Here is a 22,276-nt window from a genome sequence, read left to right on the forward strand (position 1 = left end):
GGATAGACTCTTTTGGCGGCACTGTCTCGCTGGTTCTACTGTCTGTCTCTTCCCTTTTACCCTTGTACCCTTTTACTGGGTACAACTCGAGGGCTCCAAATTATGGATGTTCTCACCTGGACAAAGCAGCATCTTCAAAACTGGCATGTGTTTCACATTGAACCCCATCCCCCACCCTGTTGCCCGGCCTGGGAGGGACTAGGGGAGCAGACTATCACCTTAGCTTCCTCATACACGATTCTAGTGTGTTATACATAAGCCCAGGGGCCATGTTTCTATTGACCGTGCAGTGGGAGTGGAGGGGTGCAAATGCAAAAGGTGATCTTTATACTGAAATCCCCTCACACTTTACAAGGGAACCAGAACCAAGCCTGCTGAATCTGACCACGATGTCCTGCGAGCCTTGCTGTTGGTGGGCAGTGGCTGGGCTGGGCTAGGCGGTGCTGCTGGAGCATGGGGTGCTCTGGGTGCTGCCGATACTGTGGGCCGCGCTGCTGTTCTCTGAGGCTGGCGGCGACGTGGGGACCTGCTGCCTGCCTGCTGTCTCTCCTGCAGGTCAGGAAAGGATGGAAAACAAGATGCACGTTATTGGTGTGTGATGCTTAAGAAACCAAACCCTCCCTGCCCCTCCTCCACCCCTGCTGCCATTTATCCTGTGCTGCGCTAAGCCACAGACAGAAGCAGCTTGCCCTGTCCCAGATAGTAGACCATATGCCAAGCTCTCAGGCTTTCGTGCATGGTTGCTTTGTTCAGAGAGCCTCACGCAGGAAGAGGAAGATGCCCTGGATTTCTGGTAAAACATCTGGACCACAGGAAGCCGCTGGTCAGCACCTACACTGGGACCATTTCATGGAAGGGGTTCAAGCCAAGATTTTTAAACTGAGGTTGGAGAGGGCCTTTATCAGAACACACTTGTTAAAAACCCAAGACGATTCTGGCTGGCTGGGTTTGGCTCCAGCTTCAGCACAGTGTCTCCATTTAAGTAAGGGAGATGGGGCAGGCTGCTGCAGGAAGAGCCTTTTTGGGGAAAGGGTCTGGTCGCTCATACTTGGGGTCCCTGGGTTGGCAGCCAGCACTGGCCCTGCACGCTGAGGCTCTGTGTGGAGGGCAGCAATGCATGCTTTCCATCCTGGCTGCGGCACTGCTGCGGGGCCCACTGGCTTCAAACAGGTCCAGAACCTCAGGTCACACACATGGTTTGCATTTCACAGCGCAAAAGCCCTGGAGTCAAGTCTTCTCGCCAGCAAACCTGGCCACAGCACAGGCTTTGAGAAATAGTGCCAGGCAGGGGGAAGTGATGGGGGCTCTCTTGCTGAAAACACTGCTTTTTTTTTTTTGGAAAAGGCAAGGCCAAGGCCGCACCAATGGCTAAGAAGCTGTCTCCCCTTGTACCCCCGGGTGCAGCAGCCCTGGAGGGCTAGGTCTGTGGAGGGCAGAGACCCCTCCTTCCTGCCCCCAGGAGACACACTTCCCTCTGCCTTGAGAAGTGATCTCTGCAGCAGCTTTAACACCCAAGTGAGCCAGCGTTCTGCCCTCCAAGATGAGAAACTGGAGTGGAGAATTCCATTCCCTTCCTGGGGCCCCTCAGAAGCGTCTGCCAATAGAGCAGTTCTGCAGATCATCCACGTGGCTCCTGGCCTGGGGGAGCTGCCCACTGCCTTCCCTGTTCTCACTACCAGAACTGCATCGCTGCTATACTGGCTGCCAACTCCAGCCCCCTCTGCCCTCTGTTCTGGGATCCCCAGAAGGGGCAGAGGACACTGTCACTCTCTCTCTGTTTCCCAGCACAGCCCCCTTGGCTTCATGTATGCCTGCATGAAGGGTGGAGAAGGCTACCCCAAAACCAGCTGTTTCCTGCCCCCAAATTAACTCAGCCTCCCTCCCCTGCCTCCTGCTGACAGCCTGCCCACCCCTCTCTCCTGGCCCCAACTGGGAGCTTTATTTCTAGAATGGAATCAAATCTCTTAACCATTTTGATGTCCGCAAAGCCCAACTCTGGAGACCTTGAACAGTTCTCTGGCTTGGAGAATTCTGCCTCCTTACCAGCCACAGGTGAATCCACACCCAGTGGAAGTTTCAACTAGAAACACTAATGTGGCTCACCATGAACCACATTCACAAAACCTCTTTTCCATTTCACAAAGGATACATCACTCAAAACACCACTCTTGCGCTTCTGCCTGGCCTGGGCCAGAGAAGGCCTTGCCTCTCCCAGCGGCAGGGAGCAAACCCATCTGCTCCAGACCCTGACATGTGTCTGATGGTTCACGTTCAGGACAAGTGCCTATGCTATGCCCTGCCCAGGAAGTCTCTGAATATTGGCCTTCCGGTGTCTAGTTGCCAAATACAACTTGTTGCCATGTCAGTTTATTTTCATCAGGGCCTGTAAGGGAAGGTCTTTCAACTTGCACAGTTTTGGAAACTCACATCCCAGTAATGGAAAACATTGTTCAAAAGAAAAACCTCAGGGCCTGGTGCAATGGTTTCATTCACTAATCCTCTGCCTTGCAAGCACTGGGATCCCATATGGGCACTCATTTGTGTCCCGGCTGTTCTACTTTCCATCCAGCTCCCTCCTTGTGGCCTGGGAAAGCAGTGGAGGATGGCTCAAGGCCTTGGGACCCTGCACCCAGACAGGAGATCTGGAGGAGGCTCTTGGCTTTGGATCAGCTCAGCTCTGGCTTTTGGGGTCATTTGGGGAGTGGGAGTGAATCAGTAGATAGATCTTTGTCTCTCCTCTCTGCCTTTCCCATAAAAATAAATAAATCTTGAAAAGAAAAGAAGTCCTCAGCAGAACAGGGGCCCCTAACACTCCAGACTGCAGGACACAGGTGGCTTGCAGGTGCCAAGGACATCTCTGCCCAAGCCTCGGCTTGGCAGCACTGATACCCCTTCTGTGTTCCACCCCTGAAACCCCTAGGGTTAATTTCACATGAGCCACCAGAGTTTTCAATATAACCAACCTTGTAAAAACTTGTAGCTTTTGATAAAATTAAGAAAAAAAATCTTCTCATCAGACAAAAGTGGGGTTATAGAAAAATCCACTTACTCCTGGCTCGTGACTCTAGATTGCTGCTAACAGGGATCCTAGGAGACAGTTGTAACAGCTCGTGTTCCTGTCACGTGGAAGACCTGGACTATGTTTCTGGCTCCCAGCTTTAGCCCGGCCTAGTCCTGGCTATTGTAGACATTATCAACAACAGTAATAATTATAAGCAACAGTAATAAAACACTAGAAGCTGGTAAGGAAGTGAGTGAATGACAGCCAACTCCAGAGAGCTGAGAGCCAAGCCAGCTAGTGGGAAAAGCTGAGAAAGCACCCAAATTATGTCACAGAGCCCACAACAACTCAGGAAATGGTGGTATTGGGTACATCTGAGAGAGAGGGTGAGGCCAGGGCTGTACGCAGTGGGGATGGCTGAGCTCACATCCAAAAAGTAGGCAGATTTCTCTAAATCGTCTCTTTCACATCAGGGGGCAGGGATCCTTCCCTTTCACAGCTAGGAGGAAAACAGGAAGTTGAATCTTGGAAGAGTTGGGGAAGCAAAGGTTCAGGAATGCCACTGCCAGCACAGCTAGAGGCAAGAGAAGGGTGAATTGCTACACGCCCTGGTGACCAGCGCTTCAGGTGTTCAATCTAGCAGTGCCTAAAGCAACCTGGCCTTGGTCTCCTAGCAGCAGGGGCAAGTCTGTGTCCTTGTTCCGGACAAGTGCCAACACCCTGCCCCACCCTGCCTAGGAAGTCTCTGAATATTTGCTTTCCGGTGTCTAATTGCCAAATACAATTTGTTGCCATGTCAGTTTATTTTCATCAGTGTCCATAGCCAGATGCACACTTTCAAGGTAGGAAAAGAGGAAAACCTGTTTTATACAAAACTTGAGGACTTAAAAAGATGTATCTTCCGGGGGTGCATCAACACATGATCCCCTCAAGTCACCTTCGGGAAGTTTATAACCAGTATGCTCCCTCCACAAGGTCAAAACTTCCACTCTTTGAATAAGCTTACATTAATATTCCCAGATAGGGAATTAATATTCCTGTATCCACAAGGAAAGAACAGCTTTTTTCCCCTTTTACTTAATAAGAAAATAGGAAAAATTCTTGGAATTCAAAAATTTGAGGTAGCCTTAAAAACCTTGAAGCCAGAAGAAAATTAAGCTAACTGGATCGGCTTGGTGGAGTGGGAAGGAGTGTGTTAAGAAGGCAGCTATTAATCAAAAGTAATGCAGGAAAAATACCAGTAATACTATACTACATGGCTAAGCTGTGGTTATTAGCATTGAGGTAGGCATAACAATATAAACAGTAAATGCAGATCTGTCCAAAATTTCAGTATAATTCTGTTGGGAGGTTGGGGGAAGGGGCCAGGAAGGGTACGGAGGGGTGAGAGAGCTAAGTCTTCTTTTCCCACAGTCAGAGGTCAACCGCTGAATTCTCCAACTAACAAGTCAAGAGGCAGCAGTAAACTGTTACTCCGAGATGTGGAAAATGCTCCCCCCTCCCCTCGCCCGACCCCACCCCATCTGGTAAAAGTCAGAAATGCTGATCTGGTGAGGGAGGAGAGAGGGTGGAGCCACAGGGATCTGATTGTTCCGGAGTTATTTCAGTCTTTACTGGTATGTGCGTGCTGCTTTCATAATGAAAACATTATACTAGTAAAGCTTTCCCCCTAACCTCAAGGAAACAATTAGTATAATTTTGCATGTGACTCTGCGGACCTGCAGGGACTAGGGGTGCAGGACCCCTGAATGAGCGAGGTCCCATCATGATGTGTCTACGGCTGTTTTCCAATCACAGCCACACCTCCTTTCTGCACAGCAGGGGACAGGGGCTGTTGAGGAACGCAGGCTTCCTGACAGAATTTGTTTTGCTTTCAGTAAATATCTCTTACTGTGCGCAGAGGTGTTATAGGATAAAGTAGAACCTCACCCTTTCTACATTAACACATGTTCCAGGTACTAGGCCAGTATCCACTATTCAGTGATGTGACTTGGTTTTAAGTACTATGCTGAAGGTATACCCAAAGGAAAGGCATGCAAAGGAAGGACTGTTTTTGACCTATAAGTGAATGTTACCTGTACCTTTAAATGTCCCACATATGGGTTAAGTTCCTCAACTGTAGTCATCATGAGAACTGAATGGGCTACGTCAGGGTTTGTACACCCCACCTCTCCCCATGATTGGCTTCCCTTTCAGTCTAAACTTGCTGCTGCTGTCCCTGGTTTGGGGCTAGACAAGAAACTACCATTTGGTCTTGAAGTGAATCTTCTCTGTGCCTATATGATGCTGCTGATTGTTCTTTACGAACAGCAAGTATACTAAACCAGATGGTACAGCTTTTAATAACCTGTGATTCTAGAGCTGTTCCTCCACTAATGCCAACTGACTTTGGAGCTCAAACAATAGGGTTCAAATTGGCCTAATATATTTGGCTGGAGAGCACTGCAGGAGGGCCTTTTGGCTTTGCTGTTCTTTAACTTATTTACAAGCCTATGTCCTTGTTCTCATTCCTTAAGAATCCACTGCTGGGATTTCTGGCTTGAAAGAAAGGTCACTGGCTACAGCAAGCCTCTGAACCTTGCCATTAGCAGTCCATGCCACACAGCCTGGCTGTAGTTGGGTCAAGTTTGTGTACTTGGCTAGGCACAGGAGTCTGGCATTGTCAGGAGAGTTCAGTGAGGTGTGTGCCAGGAAGTGCCAATTGGTTATTTTGTATTTGGTCTGGATCTGTCTTTGTGGCCCAAGCCTAGCTTGGCTCTATGATCTAGGCTCCTGCTCTATGATCAAAGCTTGCCAGTGGCTGAGCAGGCATACAGTCAGCAATTGTGGGTGACAGACTCTTATAAAATCCTCGGGTCCAACACGGTCTTCTTGGAGAACTTTCCAGTTTATTCCCAATAGACAACATGGGCTGCCAACAGCCCCAGAACTTCTCAGCCACACAAGAGGTTGGAAAAAGTTACAAAGAACAGTTAGTTTGAGATCTGGATGTGTCAATAGTTCCATGACAAAATTATTTACTCTGTTAAAAGCTCTCCCTTCTAGGTCCTTTATAAACTGGCCATGAGGAAGAATATTCTTACTGAATATCCAGAATTTTACATTCTCTCTCTCTCTCACACACACACACACATTTTGCTCATTGCTGCAAACTATAATCTGAGGACTTGAAGCCCCATTATTAAACTGGCCTGAACTTTTACTAAGAGGTCAGCTTTGGATTGGACCAATTTCCCATGTTGGGTCCAGCTGTTCTGTTCCTCTCCATAACCTGAAACACCTCAGAGCTAAGGGATACAGCATTTTTAGTAGAAAATCTGATGAAAAAGGGTTGGAATCAAGAAGATTAAGATATGACTCCTCATGATGTCACTCCATGCTCCTCGTAAAATTGGTCATTTTTTTCTCATCTGGCCCAGTTGGTATATACTAGTCTAATGGAAAATGAATACAGAGCTAAACAAAAGATGCTAGGCCTGTCACTTGCCTCTGACTCATTAATCTAACACAATCCACCCAGATTCATTGTATAAACTACAAGTATCTAAAAGCAAACAAGGGCAGCAAGCTCTCCAGACATGCCTCAAAACGCATGTCGTTCCTTCCCAAATTTGTAAGGAAGCTATGAAAGAAGCAACAGACGGGTTCTTGTTGAACCCCAGGCTCCCCTTGCTGGCCTACATTCTGTAAGGGGCTCAGCTATGTTCTCTGCTCAGACCAGGGCATTTCAACCTAGGGGAAATGTAGGGAGGAGAGGGAAAAGCATACCAGGATTCTGGGGCCTGAAGGAGTGTGGCTTAACAATGAAGTGCATTGATTCATTTTCAAACTATCCTTTGAAACTTTAAACAGAAAGATATGAGAATTTTATCCAATAAGACACAGAATGGGATTAAAAATGATGAACAAGTTCTGGATTCAGTCATTGATGGGAGACTCCCACGGACAGTGCTCCTCAGGTCGGCAGTCATGGTAGTCAAAGCCTGGTGTTCTACCTCACCCGTGTCCGTTTATGCATGCACGCTGAAGTCTTTGGTATTGAAGGAATGGTTTTCGACTTCCAGTTTGCCTACACTGACTCTTTCCAGCTACAGGTTCACAGCTTCTTTATTGGAATCTATAATTCCCAACATCGCAGCTACAATGGGCACTAAGAGTTCAAAAATTTCTTTTCTACTCCTGCTTGAAGCAAATCATATTTTTGGCAAGATTCAACTTGTATCAAATCAGTGTGAAAGTTGAGAGAATGAACATTCTCTTTTATCTATCATTCACCCCGTGAAACACTGATTGTTAAGTGGCAGGCATTCCAGATGTGTACCAATGAATAGCATTCACCTGTCACACTCACCTGTGTGAGAATAGATGTACCACAAGGCCCCAGTCAGGAGAGCTCCAATCACAAATGCTGCGAAGGCAATGCCCATCACGGTGAGGGTGTCCAGCCCATGGAAGATGGCTACAAAGGAGGGAACCAACACACACACTTGGACGTTAGTCTGCATCGCACACTGCAGTGTCCTGTTTGTTTTACATGCACTGTCCTAAAGGCTGAGCCCTGACTAATAAAATCTGAGAATGTGGTAAAAATCTGAATAAAATGTATTTTATTGAAGAGACATGTGGGGCAGAGGCACAGATGCCTCTAGGGATACCTGCAGCCCCTACAGGAGGGCTGGAATTTTGGTCCTGCCCTGCTAGTGCATCTCCTGACAGGCAGCCCGGTGATGCAGCCTGGTGATGCAGTCGAGTCCCTGCTCCCCTCATGGGAGACCCAGAGTGAGATCGCTACTCGTGGCAGCCACTTAGGCCAGCCTTGTCAGTTGTGCCATTTGGGGATTAAATCAGCTGAAGCAGGGTGGGTGGATGGAACTCTAGAGGAGCAGCTGTCTCTTTCTGCTCTCCAAATAAAATCAACCCATTATTTTGAAAATTCTTCATATTCTATAGCTTGATTTTTTTCCTTCAGAAAAAATGAAATGTGATGTGTGCAAATATTTTCAGTTTGCAATTTATTTTGAGCCAAAGATCAGATTTGTAAACTCTGTAGAACCTTAACCTGTAGTCTCATTGTGGTCTTGACCTAAGGACCTACTCTTTCAACAGAGGGTGATGTGAAAATCCTCAAGTTAGGATGCCTTGGAACTAGTATTATCCGAACACAATCCACTGCTTCTTATGCACTGAGCCACCTTCAACAATGAGACACGCACTGAAAACAAACACTTTGAACACTTTCCAAACATGCTCATGAATATTTAAAAATAGCCAAGGTTACAGGAAGGAGGGTCAAAGACCAAGACTCAGCCATTCCTGTAGATTATACCTTTCACTGATATTATATCAAACCTTCAATCTTCACAATCATGTTTTGTGTCATTTAAACTAACTTGCTTTTTAACACTTCTCCAACCATGTGATATTTCTAGAAAGGGAACGGAAATACTTGTAAGTGGGAACTGATGTCAGTTTTATGGTCAGCACAACATATAAATAGAACTGATTGTTCCTCCATTTGGCAAAGATTTTCTAGATTTGAAATTAATTCCAGGCCACAGGAATAGAACATTTCCTCTCATTTGAGAGAACTATCTTTTTGGAGTCACTTATTAAATGTTAAAAATCAGTTTCCAAAGGAGGGGGGTTTGTACAATGAAATTTTGAAGGTCTCTGTTTTCTGAATATTTTACTGTGTCACGACACATGAGTCTACTTTCCACTTGGGTCAAGGGCAAGAGCAGCTGTTTTCTATGTAAATTACATCTCTTGGGCTTTCAATGCATGCTGGGAAAGGGACTCATTCAGTTGTAGAAAAAGTGACCCTTGAACAGTCATTGAACTCCAAAGGGGGAAAGTATGTCATGGTGGAAAATTCCGGAAGGATCCCAGCTCCCAAGTGCTGGTCTCTTCTCAGTTCTGTGTCCTTTGGTGAATTCATTTAAATCTTGAAAAATGAGGTGAACACTTTATCTGCTGAAGGCAGGAGGCAAACAGAAGCAGTTTATAAGAGGGCTGAGGACTTCCCAGAAATCTGAAGATGTGGGGAGGGGTTAAAACCAACAGGGCCATCAAGCTATCCAGTTCAGTTAGTCTGTAGAACAGATTTTTTGAAGATGATTTGTCCTTTTATGACTTCAGATGTGCATTTTTTAGTGAAAATGTTTTAAAATTCGAAAGACAGAGGTGTCATTTCAGTCAGTCTAGGTAAGTGCAAGAGAATAGTGACCATGGGTGTGAGTCCATGTTATTGTTCTATAATGTTAAGGTAATCCACTTAAGCAAAGGTGTAAGATGTGCTTTATGTAATGGAACACTCAGACTGTTCCCTGTGGGTGAGGAGATCAGCCTTGGAGAGAGACTGACAGTCTCAGGGAAGGAAAAAGACAAGCACTCTCCACCCAACTTGGCCTCATCTAGGAGAGCTGTGGGTGGGTGGTCAGGAAGGCCGGTTCAAGTTCCGCTTTAATGCCTGTGATGACCCTGACAATGTCACTGAAATATTTCTCTGAAAGATTTCTGGGCCTAGACAATTTCCAATTCATCATTCATCCCTTTCTTTTCATTTTTTTCTTCCCTATCTTCCATATTTTTCTTCCTATCCCTCAGACTGAAGATTGTTCTGATGGTTGGTGGGGTGGTTTCCTTGGTATTGCCTCGCTGAGCTGCTCTGTGTTGTTGACAACACTTAAAGCAAACCACTCCCTTAGCTGCACATCAGTGCCTCAGAGCACAGCAGCCTTACGCATGCCAATAATCAAAAAACATGTATAAAGTGAGCTGCTGTCTTCCTATACATGCTGGTGGTTCAACACATTTCTATTTGAAAGTGGCTAAGATGGAGAGAGGAAAAAGAAAGAGGAGGTTGATGGAAGGACAGCAAAAAGGAAAAAAAAAATAAGAAGAGGAGCAACGAGGAAAACAAATAAGTACAAGTGCCCTTATCAGTTTGGCAAACGTTCCTGAATCAGGTCATTCTGAGAAAAGCCCAGGAGGTTTTATTTCGAAATAGTTGCATAAAGACTTACGTGGAGAAATTGGACTCGGTTCCTTAACGCTTGGAACTTTTTCTGAAACAAAAACATAAATCATAATGCATTCCACAGAGACATCGACCTTTAAGTCAAGGGTCATCAAAATCTCAGCAGAAGTTGACACTTCCCTATTTATTGATAAATATTTACTTGGTAGGGGCAAGCACTTGGTCTAATGGTTAAGATGTTGCCATGGCCTATCTTAACCATACTGGGGTGTCTGGGTTTGATACCGGGCTTGGACCCCTGGGGAACATGATGGCAGAAGTGATCAGGCCCCTTGCACCTGCTTAGGAGACCCAGATTGAGCTGCTGGCCCCACTGGGGTGAGAACCACAGCAGGGAAGCATGTCATCAAAGTTTTAACATCAGTGATTTTCACTGGATATCAAAATGACAGCAAGGGTTACCCCAAGTCTCACACAATCTACTTTGTATACAACCAACTGTACAGCTGGCTTCAATTTGAAGGCAAATGCCTGAACTGAGGGAGTTTGTCTGACAGCGCCTGGGTGTGTGTACCTTTATACTTACTTACTAAAGGACAAGGTAGCTAGGAATACCGTTCTTCTCGCATATACCCACAACATCATTCCATGTCCAAAATAATTCTCGTACCTTCATGTACAGATCTGGATAAGCATGGTTACTCTATCCTTACAGCCACGGTCCTCAGGTCAGCCCCTTGCATGTAGCTGCTGTATCACAGACCTCCTGGTATTCATGGAGGTCTACTACTACCCACTACTACCCTGCCTTCCCAACACTTCCTCCTCCACATCTGGCCCCAGGGTGACATTTTCCAGAGCCCAGAGCTCGTCATGTAGCTGCCCTTAATGATTCCCCATCGTTTATGAGGGTGGAGAGGACACAGTCAAACTCTCTAGCCTGGCTCACAGAGTTCTCTCTCGTCTTCCAATGAAGTGCCTTTCCTTGCGCCCTGCCAGGGCTCTGAATATGTAACCCTTCCCAAACTCTCCATATCATTATGTTTTGCAAGCCACCTCTGTTGCTCCCTTCCCCCAGGCCTGCTTTACAGGAATGTTCTATGGGAGGCCTTCCCTGCCTCTCCCCACAGCTCCATCTCCAGCCCAACAGAGCTGATCTCCCATGGCTGCTCATTCCAAACCTGTTGTGGCACATGCAAGTTGCACCACAGTGTAATTCTACAGTGTTTTCCCTTCCCTGAGGTCAAGGTCTAGTTCTTACTTATCTATCATCGGGGCTCCAAACGATACAGAATAGATCTCCCTGAAGAGTTTGCTGAAAGCTGATGAAAAGTGGTTATACTCTTGGAACATGGAGGAAACCAGGAATAAAAGGACTAGTCAAGTGCTTCTCTGCCTTGAGGTCTGCAGAATGCCTCTGTGTTCACTAAATGTTACACAGCCAAAATCTCATTTGACATTGACAACAGAAAACAATTTTTATCACTATTTCACAAATGAGCAGATTGCATCTCTGATAGCATGGGATCAGCCCAAGGTTACAGCTGGAAAACATCAGGATCGGGAAAGAACCGGGCTTCATGCTCCTTCCTGGTAGCCCAACAGCCTGTGAGTACTGCCCTGTCCTTCACTGGGCAAGCTGTTCACCAAGTAACCCCTTGTGTACCACTTTCAATGGTGAGAATGGTCCAGAACAAGACTTAGGAGCCCATGGCATCACCCCATGGCTTTGGATAGCCCACACGTTATGACTGAAGTTTACATTTTGAGATATGCTTTCAAATCAAAAGACTATTACACGACACACATGTTTTTTGCAGTCCAAATTTCCTTCAGCAGTGAAGCTTTATGTGAGTATAGCCATGCTGGTGCTCCGTACACTGTCACACTACAACTATAGCACTGTGCAGCTCAACAGTGACTGGGTGGGCCAAAACCATGATGATTCTCCTTGGGGCCTTTCTAGAAAAAGTTACAGACTCTGTCCTCTTGTTAGAGGTTAAAGGTGGCATGGAAGAAGTTGTGAATGGAATAAACAGTGTATGGCTTGATGTTTATGATCACAAAAAAGCTAGACAGAGTGAAAAGAGAGAGGACGGTCAACAGGCAGGATTAGCCATCTTGGCAGGGCTGACTCATGTGCCTGCAGCAGCGTGGCCCAGAGTCTGGCCTCAGAAAAGGACCACTACTGGATGGGCTAGCTGGGCAACATGGCAGACCCAGGAGGACATATGCAAACATATGAAGTAGAATTTCCTGGAACATCTAAATGGTTTTGCATTTCATAGAAAATCTAGCTTGGTGTGCAGAACACATACTTGCCACACTAGCAACACAATATACTCTCTGGGGAGTTGGGTCCCATCAGACCATGCTGGGAGCAATAACAATATTGACACCTGGTAGGATATTTTATACGTGACAGCCAGTGTTCACATATCTCACTTAAAACTTTCCAGGAAGTCCCTGAAGTAGGGATAGCTCACCACAAAATGCAAAGGTTAGTTAGTTTGCTCCACTGAATGAAGTCCAAAGGCATTCCAAGGCCCTTGTGGTGTGCATCCTAGGAGAGGCACATGAATTTTTGGGAAGAGTTCCATAAAATCAACCGCCCGCGGTTCAACTTTGTCACTCAGAATCCCCAAGTGGTTTAAGAGTAATCACTCTCCCTAAAGGAGACCTTACATGCAAGAATTCGGATTTTCTAGCAAGGCTGAGTGATAGATGGCAATGTTTTAAAATGCTTAATAGACTTGGGCTGTGATCTAATCTTCCACCCTCCCTCCACACAGGGGCCTTCCAGAGCTAAACAGAAACAGTCATCACTCATTTCCCCTGGGCGAAGTTCCTTCATGACAATGCATAAACAGCAACAAGCACATGCTGCAGAACCCGGGGGGAAAGAGTTTTATCCTCCAACTTGGTGCTCTCAAATCCCCCCCAACCCCTGGGTATAACTAAAATAGTTTGATCTCCACCAGAACCTATAATTGCACTGGCATGCTGAAAGGAAAAGAGTGGACGTAACAATATTTACTTTGGGTTTAAGGATAAGACTGCATGAAAGGAATCCTGGCTATTGCTGCAAGAGAATTTTAACAATAGATTCTTTACAGAAAGGATAAACTATAATCAGCATTCTGAATTCAATCTTCTCGTATACGATGAGTAAATTTTGGTCTGCTTCTAGAACCAAAATTTCCCTTGTCAGATGGGAGGGCTGGTTTTCATAAATGAGGTATTTCTGGGGTTATGCATGAGTAACCGACCACAGCTTTGGCCTTCAATTTCCAATTCAGTTCTTCTAAACACTGTAGGCCTAAGTAGGCCTGCAGGCAAACAAGGCGTCAAAGTGGTACACATGCCTATTGACATCTGATTTACTTCTTTGTTCTTCCTTTTATATGAAAGTCATAAACATACACACATACAGAAAACAGAGAGAGAGAGATCACCCATCACTGGTTCACTCCTCAAACTGGTAACAGCCAGGCTGGAACCAGGCAAAGGCAGGAGCCTATAACTTAAGTTTCTCACTCAAATGAGAGGGTGACAGGGATCCAAGTACCTGAGACATCAGGTGCTGCCTCTCAGGTTGCACATTAGCAGGGAGTTAGATCAGATGAGGAACTCGGACTTGGAACCAGGCACTTCGACATGAGACATGGGCATCCAACTTTGACTGCTACGCTAAATGCCTATGCCTCTAGAAGTATTTGGCAAAGCTGGAAGAGGAAGTGTCTTCCTGCCAACTCAGGAGGCCTTCGTGTAGATCCCATTGCAGTCACAGATTTCCAGACCGCGTGTCACTGTTCTGACCCTGTTTTGGGTCTTCTCAGTATTGATAATGTGCTTCGCAGTGGCCTGTTCACTTAATCTGTATCCTGTCACTTAGGTGTGTGTTTCTCCATTGTGATTTTTGGTCATAGAGCACATATAGAAAAAGGGAAATATTTTGGATTGTTACAACTCAGGGAGAGTTCTAGTGAGTAGAGACCAAAGATGCTACTAAACTTACTACAATGCCCAGGAAAGCCCTTTCTCCCTCCTCACCCCAGTGAAGAGTCATCCTACTCCAAACAGGGATGGTGCTGAGGATCATAAATGTTAGACCAGACTGTGAAGGCCTCACAGTCAGGACAATTAGCCTACTTTAGGTCTGGCATATTTCGCACACACCCTTCCAGATTAATAAAAACCACGTGTATCTTATCATCAGTTACTTTCCCTAGTATAACTCAGTCTTCACATTACTTTTCTTTTTAACTGATCTACTCAATTGTTCCATACTCCAGATCTTTCTATAGTATGTTAATTTTGGAGGTGCAAATTAAATGCTTGAGTTTGGAGGTGAAATTAAATGCTTGAGTTTTCTTCAAAGCAATCTAGTGGATGACAGGAGTGCTAGTCCAAGACTTACCATGAACTTGCCACGGAGGAGACCAGAAGAAAGGTTCATGGTGGTTATATTCTACCATCCTGTTTTATGTACATTTGAAATTTTCCAAAAGAAACTGTTTTAAAGATGTGAAGCACAATATTATAAGATCCCTCTTCCATACTGGACAGATATGCCAGACCTCAGACCATCTGTCAGCTATCTTCCCCATGTTTTTCAGATTCTACTCATCTCTACCTAAGCCCAATGACATAATCTGGCTGGTCATTTACAGTGTTTTTATCCTGGAAAGATCACATGTGTTTCAAAAAGCAGTGCTTCTCTAAGATTGACTTCCCACTGACACGCACAGCTTTCACTTCCTCCTTTCTCTCACTCCTCACCCCAAACCCAGCTTGGCTAAGAGGTCAAGAGGAAAGAGTGGAAATGAACGTTAACTGAGTGTCAGTGATATGCAGGTGCTTTTGTTTTTAGAAAGCTATTTAGTGGGAACGTGGAGAAAGTTTGGCATTCCAGGCATTTAACTTGCTAAGAAGCAGCGCATGTAAATCACTACAAATACAGGCAGGATATTTATTGTTCTTTAACGTCTGCACATTTTTGTGTACGTACGCTAAGTTGCAGAGAAATGATTACCCCTTCCTTTCACCATTTTTCAAATCCTCGCTGACGTGGCATAACCATTTCTATTGTGTAAACCCAAGTATTTTTCAAATTCTGCAAAGAGTTGTCACAGCATCCAAAGTAAACAGCATGAACATGCCTATACTTCAAAATATTCCAGAAAATATGGCAGGATGGCACCACCTCAACTATTTTAATTGTTTTGCCATAAACCATAAAATGCATAAATGATTCATGCTTTCTGAAGCTTTTTTGAGTTACAATCCAAAGTAAGAGAACTTCTGAACTTTAATGAGCTCTCAGACTGAACATGCTTCCCACCTTAACCCTTTGGGAGGATGAACTTTTTTCCAAAATTCTTCTTTCCTTTGAATACTTATAACCATTAGAATATTTGGGTGTTATCTTGAATGCCAATGCACACTGTGAAAAGGCAGGGAGTGGGGAAGAAGGGAAGGAATATGAAGAGGTAGGTAGCTACCCAAGTTACTCCTAGCTTTTCTTTAGAATTGTGATCAATGTCCCTCTAGATCAGACACATGGCTTATGGGCAAAGACTCTGCAATTAAAGTACCAGGATTTGAATTCAGAGCTATCATTCACACGTTGCATGACTGTGGCCAAGTTACATAACATTTCCCATGCAGAAGTGCTATGAGAATTAAATGCAATAATCCAGATAAAGCATTTGACACAAAGTCTTGTACAAAAAGAAATACTCAATGAGTGTTAGGTCATCATCACTTACACCATTATCCTTACTGCCAGCACCATTATCTACCACGGAAAGTTCAAGTAATAAAATAAGGGCTAACCTACTGCTGATTCCCAAAATGTGCTCTAGAAGGTTCTATCTAAAACAGTGGCACAGAGGTGAGCTGTCAGCTCAGTCACCAAGATCCTACACTTCAACTGGAGTGCCAGGGTTCAAATCCTGTCTCTGCTCCCAGATTTCCCTTAATGTGCAGCTTAAGAGATACTGGTGATGGCTCAAATAGCTGGAAGACCTGGATTGAGTTCTTGGTCTGATCCCTGCCTCAGCTTTGTCTACTGTAAGCATGTTGGGAGTGAACGGATGGATGGGAGGGCTCTCTGTGTCTGTCAAATAAAGAAACAATAAAAACAACAACAGTAATAGGCCCTAGTGACCCAGAGAAGAAACCCAGATTGACTGATTTAGTCTTGCTGGCTTACTCTCCTTGTTCGTGGGAAAAAGAAATACCACTGCAGGATGTCCACACCATCAGCAGTAGCGGTCAAACAGTGACTCCTGGCCTGGCTGTGAAAATGGGCACCAAGAGCCCTTGCCTGCCGCCCCTGAAAATCCAAGCGCTGAGAAATATCAACCAATGGCCAGGATAGCCAAACTCTGGCAGGACCTCCAGAGCTCACAGAGGCAGCAGAAGGACAGGGAGAGGTTCCATGGGTTGGAAAATTCCTTCTCAAAAATTACGTTCTAGTAGGTGATCCACCTCCTTCCAGCAAGTCAAGCCTATCAAGGCAAATGTTCACATTTTCTTTTCAGAGGAGTCATCCAGTTCATTGGGAGGCAGAAAGCATAGAATCTGGGGGTTCTGCATGGGGGTGACCCAATTTGAGAGTCCAAAGACATCAAGGTAGGATGAGTCACTGACAGAGCCTAAACCTGCCCCTAGAAACCCTAACCCTTCCGTGCACTGCTGCAATGCAAATTTGCCTGGAAGCTGCCTTCCACTGCCCCCTCCTCAATCTCTGTAGCAAACCTAATCAATACATTTTCTTCAAGCCCCTGCTTCTCCACTAAAATCTAGTCTCAAGTCAGCAAATCTCATGAAATTGCCTTAGACAGTGATAAAACTTTCTTCTTGAAATTTTATGTAAATACTGAACTTTTAGTATAGCTGCAAAAAAATTCGGTAAAAGTCAATACCTAATATACAAGAGAAGTTAATGAGAAAAATACCACCAGTCTTAAAAGTAGAATGAATGAATTGCTGGAAGTTATAGCGCTGCAATATTAATTCCTCATTATTGTCTGGCATGGGAAAGAGCAAGCTGCCGCGTTCAATTACCAGTGCAACTACCTCTCTCCAAATCAGCGATGGTAACAGAGCACGAGGCAGCAGCTGCTATTGTTAAGCCATTTTCTCAGCACAAAACATAGCCAACTGTTGCCCAATTGTGATTACTCTGCAGCACAATTAATCTACTCTGATCTCCTTCTCCTGAACCCAGTAAAAAGAAGCCAGCAGGTGGGCAAAATATTTACAATCTTGCAAAGATTGAAAGCCAATCAATAAAATAAACAAAGCCCAAAAATGATGGTGAAGAACCAATAAATGTCTAATCTGGACATTTTACAACAACTTTAGAATGGCTGGGAAATAAGATTTCTATTCTGCTCTTTCAAATAGCAGAGTTGAGTGCTACTGCAGAAAAGGCTGCTGGGAATCACTAGTTCCACTCTCTCCTTTCCAGGTAAAGATACGGAAACCCAAGGAAGTGAGGGGAGTTCCCATGAGCAGAGAAAGCTAAGAGCTGTGATCTCTCCATACACACTCTTCCTAGAAAGGGGCAGATGCCACCACCAACCATGACCATTGGAACAACACTGATTGTTTTCATGCAGGTCACTCCACCAAAAGAGAGACCAGAAAGCACCCACGTGTCTCTACTCCAGTAATCGCTTCCCAAGCCCCAGTTCAGCCCTGCCCCCTCTGCCATGCCTGGTCTTGCCAAAACCCACTCCAACAAAACTAGGATCAAAAGTGTCATTCCAGAGCTATCTCACACCATAGATCTGGTGCTAGTTCAGTAGGTTTCACTAATACCCAGTCCACTGGGGCCAGGCTGCTCATTGGCTTTGGTCAAGACCCTTGGTGCCCGGGCTTCTCTCTAGCTCTTATAGAAGCAGGAAGTAGCCTATGACCCAGCCCCGAAGACTAGGAATCCCCTTCCATGCTTCTGACCACCTCTGAGCTTGCCACTTGCAAGCAGCAGTGTCTCTGGACAGGGATAGGCTGTTTCTAGACAGTCACAACTGGTACTGACATTTGGTTCCACCCTCTGATGTTACCAGCTGCCTGGGGTCTCCTTGCTTGTTTATGACCCTTGGTAGCCACAGGGATTTACAACTGTCTGGCAGATCCTTAGGGGCCCAGCTCTGCTTCTTGGCTGGTATGAATGGCCTGGCCTATATGAGGGTGCCACTTTGGCTGTCCTCCTAAGTATGGATGCCACACTCCTTGGGGTCACATCCCAAGTCTCCTCCCAGAAGACAAAGGTCTCAACCTGTTCCTGCATGAGTACCAAGATGCAGCCTTGGTGCCAACCAACAAACTTAATGGTGTAAGATTCCGCAAATGGAATTTTACAAAGCAGCTGTCCCTCTTCTTCCTGCTGCAACTCCTCAGGTGGATAGGCCTTCCTTCATACCACCCTGTCAAGGCACCTGCCTTTCTAATGAAGCAGCATAACAATGTGTACCAGCAGATCACAGGGAAAACAGGCTGTGGGCGCTGTGGGCAATTCCCTGCAGCTCAGGTGCAATTCCATATTCCCTGGTGGGAAGCATATTCAAAGGCCAGGGACCCTGATCTAATTTTTCAGCAAGGACATCATTGACAAGCGTGTCACAACTCAGTTGCAGTGCCAATTAAAGATTCCTTAGGCAAATAGTCTGCTACTCTAGTCACAAACGGGGCCTGCTGTATCTTAGGATTAAAATTGGACTCTGATTGACAGCGTTGGATCTTCCCTGACTCGGCTCCCAAAGCGTACCTCTGGTCTCTCCCGCCTGGTAGATCACAGCCAGGGGCTTGGTGAATGTCTTCTTGTTCTGCATCATGGCCCAGATCATGGAGGCATCCAGCGAGGTGCAGGCTTCATCTGGAGGCACGCACTGTAGGGGAACAGAGCACAGTAGGGGAGTCACTAGAAAGTTACATCACTGGGCCCGGTGCGATAGCATAGCAGTTAAAGTCCTCGCCTTGAACACATCGGGATCCCATATGGACGCCAGTTCTAATCCTGGCGGCCCTGCTTCCCATCCAACTCCCTGCCTGTGGTGTGGAAAGGCAGTCGAGGACAGCTCAAAGCTTTGGGACCCTGCCACCCACGTGGGAGACCCAGAAGAAGTTCCTGGCTTCAGACTGGCTCAGCTCCAGCTGTTGTGGCTGCTTGGGGAGTAAACCATCGGACAAAGATCCCTCTCTGTCTCTCCTCCTCTCTGCCTTTCCAATAAAAATAAGTAAATCTTTAAAAAGAAAGAAAGTTCCAACCTGGCCTGCACAGTAGGCCTGAGGCCCCTTATCAGTCAATTCCCAGCTGTTTGCCACAGAAAAAAAACAAGAGATTTGGATGGCTTTCAAAGAACCTCAAACAACGTGGGAGATGTGGTGGCAAGTCCAATGTGTTTTCAGCTGCATTTGAAGATGCAAATGTTGCTTGATGGCTTATAAACATTGCCTTCTCCCCCAGTCCTCCGGCTTCCGAGAAAACAACCAGAGGTTTGAGTGTTACCTAGCCTGATGACTAGAGGGACCTTGTGATGAGAGCTGGCTTGTGGGAGATGCTATGCCTTGTAGTATGAAGGTGACAGATTTTGCATTTGTTGTCCAAAAGATCAACATATTGTCGAGTTTATTTCGTTTGTTTTTCTTTTCAATTCCTGGCACAGGCTCAGGTAAAATTAAACCTCCCAATGTCATCTGCTTTTCAGGTTCCAAAATGCAGGGCCTGGGGAGCTGTGCCCAGGTGCAGAGACCAGGAGACGAGCTGCTCGGAGCTCTTCGAGGCCTCAGCTTTGGCTTTGCTGTATCTGTTGGCAGAAAGTGTGATGATGCGCCAGGATCTTTTCCTTTAAAGTTACTCTGGTTCCTCGGTCTGTGCTCATCAACTGATGAAACCCCAGTACAAGGGACACCCATCGCCTTTTGGTTTTAGGAAGAAAAGAAAGAAAAACCCACCAACTGTTTTAAAAGTCCACAGCCAAGGCCAACTCAGTCAGCTCTTGTTCCTCCAACTAAAGAGCGAGGCTTCAGGCCTCATGGTTACTCTGCTTTGTGCAGCACGCAGCAGCAGCCCAGATTCACACCAGGACAACGTCTCATCCCACCAACCAAGAACAATCCCACCCGAGGAGGTCGCTCTCTGGGAGCACGCTCTGCCCATATCCCTCCCCACATTCACACTCAAATACAAACACTAACCACATTTACCCACATATCCTACCCTACATATCAACTCCCAATTCACATAACTGCCACCTTACCTCCCACAACCCTTATCACATTTCCCACATTCAAACCTAACAATTTACCTCCCAATCCCCCACCATATAATCTCTACACAAACCCCCTCAACAATATCCTCCAACCCCTACCAACTTCACCACTACCCTACTAAACCACACTAACATTTCCCCTCACTCACTAATCTTTATCTTACCCTTCATACCCCCTTCTACCCAAAATTTTTCATAATAACTATTCCATCTCCCCTTTCAACCTTCTCCCTTCTAAACTCTCATCTTTCACTCGCTCATCATTCCCCAATATAACATACCTTACACACATTATTTATACAATAATACTCACCTTTCATAATACATTTCCCATCCCCCACACCATCCCATAATATTAACCACTTCAATCATCCCTTTCATTACTCCCACTCACCCTTCTACACCCCTTTCCCAAAAATCACAAAAAAACCAATTACACCCACCACCACCATCAAAACTACCACCCATACATTATTTACTCTACACCCTCCCATCATAATATCAATCCTTATTCACACCCGTAACATCCCCCCTCCACCACCATAATCCCCATTATTAAATATAAACTCAAATTTCCCATAATTACTCCACACATTACTAAATCATTATCAACATAATACCATAATTCATATCCCACTTTAATTTCCTTCACTTATTTTACATTTCACATTTTTCCCATCTCATCTCTAAATCATCCTTCCTTCCAACCTCAGCCCCAACTTCTTTCCAGAGTATTCTGCCTTAGTAAATGGCTACTTGAGGTTTAGGGTCAGACCCCATCATGTCCTCTTCTGGAACTCAGAACACTCCTTAGAGCGTTCTGGAAGGAAATGCTAGGATTAATGCTCACAGATTTACACACTGTGAAGCAGGGGTGTTCCAGGCCAGGCTTAGGGAAAAGGAAATAGCCCAAGCCACAGGTAACAACAGTAATAATCCCAGGTAACTGCCTCCCTCCTGGGTCCCTAACTCCCACAGGTCATCTTTTAGACTACAGGAAGCAGGTGGGTCCCAAAGCAAGTATCAAGTTCCCCATGGCTTTCCACCACTGATCACTAAGCCCAATCTTGATGGTCATTAGAAGGTCAATGCCCAAAAGGTTAAAGTATCAGTGTTTCCCACAGCCAAGTGACAAACACGGTCTAATTGCTTCCGGATGATTAGAATCCAATTTGCTGAGTTTTCATCTGTGAACAAGAGTCACTTTGCTATCAGAGAAATGGATGCTGGGGAAATAGCAAGTTGCAAAGGATTCAGAGCACAGCAGCCCAGCTGAGGTTGAGCCTCTTCCTTCTTTCTTCACACCTACTTCTTACAACCTGTGTCTGAGGTGAGAGAATCCCAACAGGCATGAGCAAGGATTTAGATTGATTCTTAGCCCTTCCGACATCAATTGATGGGGGGTGGCAATACTGGTTTACGCTTTGTGTGCGTCTTCAGAATAAATGCATGTACGCAATCATACTAATTACAACAGCACATAGACATGAAGCTTTGGCTAAAGATGCCTCTTACGCTCATAAGGCCAGCTAATGAGGTATCATAATGAACCTTGCAGATCCCCCTGCGGCAGCTACTCCAGCAAGGTCAGATGGTTGTGGTTTCTGTTATGGGAACAGAGCGTACCAGTCCAGCGTAGGGAGTGACATAAGGCAAACATGAAGAACTGATATGAAACTGAGAAAAATTAAAATATTTGTAAGTTTCCTTTAGAAATCCTCCTGAGATAAGCCAACCTTATAACTCACTCAGAGAGGGTCAAAAAATAACTGCGTCCCAAGCCTCAGTGGGACCTGGAAAAATTAATCCTCACACTGAACTCGTCCTCTCGGCTCACTGTCCTTTTGGCGCTGTGCTCGATCCGAATAGCAAAGATAAAGCCAGACTTCTCTCTCTCTCTTTCCCTCAGTGGAAAACAGTCTTGATTTATTGCTCATGAAGTACTATTAAGTAGCACGCACAGAGAAAAAAAGCATACTGTCAGGATTTATTCTCTAAGACTCCATAAAA

General features: G+C 45.5%; 1 protein-coding gene across 1 annotated transcript in view; it reads right to left on the reverse strand.

Moving 5' to 3' along the window:
* Positions 1–433: 433 nt before the first annotated feature.
* Positions 434–22,276, reverse strand: part of TGFBR3 (transforming growth factor beta receptor 3) — a 199,871-nt gene continuing 178,028 nt past the window's right edge. Inside the window, exons 14-17 of the mRNA XM_040998995.1 lie at positions 18,763–18,883; positions 10,027–10,068; positions 7,353–7,460; positions 434–549 (exon numbers count right to left, since the gene is read on the reverse strand). Coding sequence (XP_040854929.1) covers positions 434–549; positions 7,353–7,460; positions 10,027–10,068; positions 18,763–18,883 — 387 coding nt within the window. The remainder of the gene's footprint in view (positions 550–7,352; positions 7,461–10,026; positions 10,069–18,762; positions 18,884–22,276) is intronic.

Source organism: Ochotona curzoniae, unplaced genomic scaffold (genome assembly GCF_017591425.1).
Source record: "Ochotona curzoniae isolate NIBS_2020 unplaced genomic scaffold, NIBS_Ocur_1.0 scaffold_1037, whole genome shotgun sequence".
NCBI lineage: Eukaryota > Metazoa > Chordata > Mammalia > Lagomorpha > Ochotonidae > Ochotona > Ochotona curzoniae.